Here is an 8299-nt window from a genome sequence, read left to right on the forward strand (position 1 = left end):
AGGTCTCAAACAGTGTTGCCAATTTAGCAATTTTGTTGCTAAATTTAGCAACTTTTCAGACTACCCTAGCAACCTTTTCTTCCAAAAGCACCTAGCAACAAATTTAGCTGTTTAAAACTTTTAGCGACTTTTGATAAGTGACTCATATGATAAAAAGGCACACATTTACCATTTAAATTATACAAAAAGAGGAAAGATGCCTAGCAGTACACACATCACGTGAATTAAGTTAGTTGCTATTTACAATTGTTTAATAATAATAAATAATTTAGTAATTTAATAATTGTTCATATATGATACACTTTGTTAGTAGCTTGTACTTGTGATTGTTGATCAGTTAGTACACTGTCAGAAAAATATTTTGAAAAGGTATTATCTTCCAAGACTATCCGTTTTTCCTTTTAACCCTTGTAACCCGAAAACACAAAATACAATGCGTAATTTAAAATGTAGGTATAAAAACGTGTGAATAATAATTACGGAAAATTCCTTCATATTAATAGATTTTGCCCTACTTTTACAGACTTTTCTTAGAGTGTAGCATACGAACTACTAATACACTGCTTAAAACTATAAATGTTCAGAATGAGTAGTTTTACTAGTTTACTAGCTAATAAAAATAAACCTAAATTGTAATTGTTAAAAAATGTGAAAGTGTTTAATACTTCAATGTTCTATTTAAAATTAGTTATTTATATTTTAATATTATATTATGCATTTATATTATTTTATAAATGCATCTAAATTAACATATTTACAGATTTGATGCAGTGACACAAGTTTGCATCGTGATTACGCAATGACGTCACCGCGCAATGACATCGCGTCATTTAGCAACTTTTAGCAACAAATCAATCTTCCTTTAGCAACTTCAACTTTTGATAAGTGACTCAAACGATAAAAAAGGCACACATTTTCCATCTAAATTACACAAAAAGAGGAAACCAAAGGTGCCTAGCAGTACACAATTCACATGAATTAAGTTGGCTGCTATTAGCAATTGTTTAATTTAATAATAATAATAATAATTGAATAATTGTTCATTTATGATACACCTTGTTAGTAGCTTGTACTTGAGTTTGTTGATCAGTTAGTGCACGGTAAGAAAAATATCTAGAAAAATTAAAAAGGTAGTAATTTTCCAGGACATTATCCGTTATCCATTGTAACCCTGTAACCCGAAAAACACAAAATACAATGCGTAATTTAAAATGTAGGTAAAAAAACGTGTGAATAATAATTACGGAAAATTCCTTCATATTAATAGATTTTGCCCTACTTTTACAGACTTTTCTTAGAGTGTAGCATACGAACTACTAATACACTGCTTAAATCTATAAATGTTCAGAATGAGTAGTTTTACTAGTTTACTAGCTAATAAAAATAAACCTAAATTGTAATTGTTAAAAAATGTGAAAGTGTTTAATACTTCAATGTTCTATTTAAAATTAGTTATTTATATTTTAATATTATATTATGCATTTATATTATTTTATAAATGCATCTAAATTAACATATTTACAGATTTGATGCAGTGACACAAGTTTGCATCGTGATTACGCAATGACGTCACCGCGCAATGACGTCGCAACGTCATTTAGCAACAAATCAACCTTCCTTTAGCAACTTCCCCTGAAAATTAGTTGGTTAACACTGGTGAGGCATGGGGTGGCTGTGGAAGTTCACTGGCACGGTGGGACCATGCACATGCAGCTCTGCTTTTTCTCTGATTTTCATGAGATTTCTGTAAATCGCCATGAGCGTGGCATGTTAGCATATCCCACTGTGAGATTTACTGCTGAATCAGCACAAATCAAACATATACTGTCGTTTAATCATTGTTGGTTTTGTTTGTAGCTGATGTGTAACAGGAAAGCTGTGCCTCATTTCAGATAATCAGATGTAATTTGCATCAGCGTCAACTCATCAAAGGCAAGGATAAATTACTCTGGTAATTATAAAAAGATCATTACAAAGGGTAACACCCGAACACCATATTTACACGGCGCAGATTCATATCAGTGCTGTATGGTCACGTGAGGTGTCTGAGGAGGAAACGCTGGTAAAATCGCTTAAATGGCCTCATTGTTTAGTGATTTAACCAGTAAGTCTGGTTAAAACTTATTGTTTATTTGTTCTGGCAGTTGCGAAAACGGAAATCAGTGTCTCTTTTTTGATACTTGCAGTGTTTCGAATCCAGGAATGAAGGCCTGAAACCGTCGGTACCTCAAAGTTGCATCCATACGCCATCTGCTGGTAAAAATGAGAATTGTTTTTGAATATTTACAGACAGTGTTCGCTTCAGAACGTGTCACGAGCAAAACAAATTTTTTTTGTAATCGTTTAATGGAGATTCAACCTTTTCAGACATTTTTTTTTTTTTTCAGTTTTATGAAATACGAGACTATATGGCATAGCCTATATAGGCCTATACTTTTAAAAGCGATTTTTTTTCCCCCATCGCAAAAGCACTTAAAATGAACTAAATGAAAAGTGGAGTGTAAAACTAAAGTGGAGTAGTCAGAAACGTTTAAATTGTTACGCTGTCAAATTTGATTTGCAAAATAAGACATTTTTAGGATTCTGGATTTGGGTTTGAGCTTTGGAAGCCATTACAACAACAAACAGCAAAAGTGCTTTCTTATGATTTCATGAAGATTTCAGAATTCTTTTTCAAATTTCTACAGTATTTTTTTGTGTGTGCAGTTTTATGAATTACATATGAAGGCTATGGAATAGCCTATTTATAATTTTAAAAATAAAATTTCACATCACATCAAGTATTTCAAATGAACGAGTGCAGAAAAAGATGGGAAAAAATGTAGCGATCATGTGAAACCACCAATTGTAAAAAACAAACAAAAAAAATTATATATATATATATGTATATGTATATATATATATATATATGTCAATTTGAACCTAAAATATGGATGGCGATTAAAATAAGTTCAAAGACATATATGCCAAATGAACTCTGCATATAGATATGCAAATATTTTTAAATGAGCTTTAATATCAATTGTATTATTTTATAGGACTTTAATATGAGCAACCGTACAATGAGTGCTATGCAGATCATTTCAATAGTTTATTTCTACCATACACAAACTGTACAACACAGCGCAGTACTGCTTATGAAATTTTAAAAGTGTAAGGAAATCCTGATATACAAACTACTTGAACTGAAAAAAAAAAACTAAATCATTTACAGTACTGTGTTATACTATTTTTTTTCTTTTACACAAAAAATCCATATCACATTACAAAACATCAAATACAAAAAGAAAAAAAATAAATATTCCTCACAAAACTTCCTGAGCAAACAATCTGTGGTTTATAAATAAAAAATTAGGAATTACAAATCATTTAAACCTTTTAATCATACAGTAATTTAGGATTTTAACAAACAAAATTGATTTGTTTTATTGAGAATGCAATTCATTATGCTCATTTGGTCAGATAATATAGTGTTTTATTCCCTCTGAATGACCTGCAACAAAACTATTTTTGACATCATCAATGGACAACGTAAATCTAAGGTTAAACTCCTTCAGTGTGCTAATTAACCTGCACCGATCACGCATGTGACCCGCTCAAAATAAACACTAAATAACAGAATAAAAGTGCAAAAGGGTACGTTTAGTGTTAGAGAAAGCTTTAAAAGTGCTGCGACGAGGCCGTTTGTGATCGTAACACAGCAATAACAGCACTCAGATCTGCTGAGGTGACCTCGGCCGTGCATTTAAACACAAAATCAAGTGGTACAGATCCAGTCATAATGGAAAGATTACTCCCTATTGCTGTAAACCATCCATTTTTATATTTTAGTGGCTTGAAGACATGAAGTGCTTTGAGAAAATATCATCCATAAAAGCTATTTGAGAGCCCACTCTTGTTTGTCGCACAAAAGAAGCCAAAGGTTGAGTTCAGTCTCACAGAAAAGAATGAAAACCTTATTGTGCCTGATCATAAAACACTTTTTTTTTTTACAAGAATATCGTTACATACTTAAAATGCCGTATAAACAGTAGGTAAACAGAGTTTAGAGGCTTTTCATTCAGAAAATAAATATACTGCAGAATAAAATGAATCACCATTGACGTAATACTGCTCTACCACAAAACAGATCATATTCCATGTACTCATTTACATTTAGGCACATATATGCACACACGGATGTGCACACCAAAGGCAGTTCATATGAACAGAAACGGAAATCATTTTGTGTGTGTGTGGATGATTTGATTTTTGCTCACTGTACAGTCGTTTGGAGAGTTACTCGGATAAAATGTTTTTCTTTTTGCTCACTTATTAGAATTTATGCATGAAAGCAAATGATATAATTTCAGTGACATACATTAACTACATAAAAAAAATTATAAGTCAGGGATGCATACAGTACGGTTCAGCTGCTCACCAACAGGTGGCGCAAGTGGACTATTCTTACATTTGACATCAGTTATGAAGAAAAAGTCATCACAAATACCGGTGATATATTTTGAACAACTAAAACGCCCAGTTATTGTACAACAAATGCAAAATAAAATTCACAATATGTAAGACTGGCCTTGCATTTTGGAGTTGCAGCAAAAATGATAGCAATAAATAAATCAATAAATAAGATTACTGTGAGATAAATAGTACAGATGAATAAAGATAATATGTAGCAATAATATAATAACACACGAAAGAACAATACGGAATAAATTCAAGCAAACCATAGGAAATAAATAAGTGCAAAAGGAGGTCAAATCTCACTGAAAGGAACATTGAGCTGTAAAAATGTAGCTGGTATTTTTCAGTGCAATGCATTTATCATGGAATGGAGTTACTTTTATTTGTATTTTTTTAATTAATCGAGACGTATCTTGCACAGATGACAAAGCCAGCCCTCTCTGCGGACAATCAAACGGTTGTGAACGAGAGTTTGGCCTTATACGTGAATGCCCTTGATGGCCTGTCTGATGCTGTCCAGTAAGGCTTTGCATTCTGGTGAATACTCGTGCTCTGAATTGTTGTACATATCCATCAACGTGTTCACATATGCTTCGAAGTTCTGTTCATTTATCGGACCCTGAAACACATTAAAGAACATTGCATTCATTAACTCTGAAATGCATGTTTCATAATGTCTTTAAAATGCATTCAACCCTTACAAACATGCTCAATTTTAACTATAGTTTACCTCAAAATACCATAAATACTCCAGTTGTTGTTGCTACAGTAAAATCATATTAAATTAAATTAGCCTACAAACAAGTCTTAAGACTCATGTGGCTAATAAATTGTCTTGTTTTAATGACAATAGTGGCTAATACCAAGTTACCACAGTTTTACTGTAGTAACTACAGTACTTTGTTAGAAAATACACGGTAAAATATAAAACGCTCAGTTGGTACCTTAAAGGAAATATTTAGAGCTGATAAAAATGACTTTCATTCGTGTATCTAATTTATTCAGTTTGATTTGGCCCTATTAAATAATCTTTTTAATATTAAATATTATTATTTTAGTTAATGCATTAACTAACATTAACAATGAGCATTTGTTACAGTATTTTTAATCTTTGTTTAATTTTGGAATTAACGATTATTAATTGCTTTAGAAGTATTTTTTTATTGTTAGTTCATGGTAGCTAATGTAGTTAACTAATATTAACACAGGGTTTTTGTGTGTCAATCACAAATTAAGGCCTTAAAAGTTGCATGCACTGCACTAACTAAATAAAAAATACATACATGCATGCATAATGTCTTGTTACATTTACTTGAAATGCAATGTGAAGATAGTTAAAGTCTTGTTTTCTGAGAAATTGAACAAGTTTAAGTGATTTTATGCTTAAAACAATAAAAAATAGCTCTCAATATGGTATGAAAACTATTATTTTCTTTACTTCGTCTTAAAAAATCTTTAAAAAGTCTTACATTGGCCTTCATAAAACCTGCAGAAACTCTGTAACAAATGAAACCTTCTAAGTGGCGTATTACCATATTTTTTAAGTATTATTTTCCTTGAAAACCTGATTTTGTTTTTACAATATAGTCCGTTACTATAATCAAATTTTGTAAGGGACCTCATGCAGTGATTAAAACTGTAATAATATTTGTTGACCGAGATCAGGTTATGCTTTACGTGTTTATCTGTGTCAGTGTGAGGTCCGTCTCACCATCTGCGGCAGCTGGATATCTGTGAGACTGCTGATAAGTGCTTGACTGAGACGCGCTAACTCCTTCAACAGACTGTCGTTGTGCTGCTCGATTATTTTATTCTCCTCCTCAATAGTCTTCAGGTTGCACTCCATGGATGAAATCTGTTTTAAAACAGGGCAAAACAAGGTCTTTAGCTCTGAAACTACATTACCCATAATGCTCGGCGCATGATAAGGTTATTTACCTGAGTCTGGAGCTGCATCATGTCTGCTTCTATCTTCAGATTGGATTCATTTAGCTCCTTTATTTCATGATCCAAGTGCTGCATGTCTTCATTGTTTTCAATACCTGATCGACAGAAGACAAACCAGACAATGGTCATCGCAACTAAATTACTTGAAGCTGCCGCAACTTTTGAAGCTCTTTTTTTTCCTTATCACACACTACAATGATAATATTAGCGAGTCAAACATTAAGCATTTAGCTTAATTTTATGCTGTTTTATTAATTTTAAGTGCTTAAAGTACTCACCGCTGCTGGTTTTGAGTTTGATGGTCATCATCTCCTCATCGGAGAGTTTCTTCTTGATACTCTGGGCGTTTAGTGGACATCCTGACAAACTACGAAGGGACCAAACACAAAATCTAGATACTTTGATTTTTTTTCTTTTTATAACTACACAAATTATAATCTAGCTTCAGAAATCATGAGTATAATATATGACCATATTTATGACCAATTTATATAAATACATATATATATATATATAAAAAAATCACATGAATCTTATTTCTGAAGTCAACCTGTATATATTTGTGCATTTAAATATTTATTTTGTATATTTATGTGAAAAAATAAACAACATTAATAATCCAGATATGCTAGCTTGATTGGAAATAACATATAATATTGGAAATGTAATAATGATATTGGAAACTTATTGGAAATATTATAATGATAACATAGTTCAGTAATATGCATTATATATATATATATATATATATACAGTATGTGTGTGTATATATAATTAAAGAACAAAATACCTATTTTAAATCATAAATACTGTTATCTTATTCCTGAAGTCAACCTGTATATATGTGTATATGTAATATTTGTTTTTTATATTTATGTTAACATTTTTATATTATATAATATATAATATTATTACATTATATATAACAATATAATAAATACTAAACAACTCTGATAACAACTTCACAATGAATGTGTTCAAGTTAGGACATGAGGTCTTATTATCCAGTATGTAGGTTTAAAGTTTAACATCAGAACTGAAGTTCCAGGTTATGATATAGTTTGCTCACCTTCTGTGTGTGATAAAGACGTTGTTGGCGTGACCCAAGCCGTTGCAGCCGGGCAGAGGGCAGTGTGGAAGCTCCTGTTTACAGAGCTTCCAGGAGAAGGCCGATCCGTTCACCGAGCTCTCCTTCTGCCGTTTGGTGGCGATGGGGCAACTTCCTGCGCTGCGATGAGACGTGTATTTACCCGACACGTGGCCCTGACTGTCACAGCCTGCCACTGGGCACCTGGTGCACGAGAAAGGAAATATATCTTTTTATTATATATATATTATTTATCGCATTCATAACAGGACAATGTACACTGATATCACTGCCAAATTATGTGCATCCTGGTGAAAATATTGTCACTGTCCATGAATATAGTACATAAATTAATCAGTGAAAGTAGGATCATCAACATCAGGAGGTCTAACTAAATATTTTTTTCTTATTAATTTTATGACAAAAAAACAAAATATAAAAGCAGAATATATAAATATAAAGCAAAATATGCTTTTAAGCACTTAAAACTATTATAAAATAAAGCAAAAACTTTAAATATTTCTCAGTTAATAGTTAAAGCAGTTACTAGTGAACTTTTTAGACTGAATTTATGCAGTGCACATATATAGATTTCTGAATCTGAATTCTACTACTAAAAATGAAAAAAAAACACAAATTCACTAAAACCTTTTTTTTATTTTAATTAGATAATATTATAATTATATTATTATTATTAATTATATTTTATATTTTCAGTTTTTATTGAATTTTAGTTGAAGTTATATATATATATATATATACAGTGGGTACGGAAAGTATTCAGACCCCCTTAAATTTTTCACTCTT

The 8299-nt window shown here is 31.5% G+C and overlaps 1 protein-coding gene across 1 annotated transcript in view; it reads right to left on the reverse strand.

Annotated features, from left to right (window-relative positions):
- Positions 1–3485: 3485 nt before the first annotated feature.
- The window catches only part of LOC107677136 (suppression of tumorigenicity 18 protein-like), a 30927-nt gene continuing 26113 nt past the window's right edge, over positions 3486–8299 (reverse strand). Inside the window, exons 16-20 of the mRNA XM_016471923.1 lie at positions 7475–7696; positions 6684–6772; positions 6397–6500; positions 6170–6313; positions 3486–5077 (exon numbers count right to left, since the gene is read on the reverse strand). Coding sequence (XP_016327409.1) covers positions 4937–5077; positions 6170–6313; positions 6397–6500; positions 6684–6772; positions 7475–7696 — 700 coding nt within the window. The 3' untranslated portion in view covers positions 3486–4936. The remainder of the gene's footprint in view (positions 5078–6169; positions 6314–6396; positions 6501–6683; positions 6773–7474; positions 7697–8299) is intronic.

This window comes from Sinocyclocheilus anshuiensis, unplaced genomic scaffold, assembly GCF_001515605.1.
Source record: "Sinocyclocheilus anshuiensis isolate Anshui unplaced genomic scaffold, SAMN03320099.WGS_v1.1 scaffold392, whole genome shotgun sequence".
In the NCBI taxonomy this organism is placed as follows: domain Eukaryota; kingdom Metazoa; phylum Chordata; class Actinopteri; order Cypriniformes; family Cyprinidae; genus Sinocyclocheilus; species Sinocyclocheilus anshuiensis.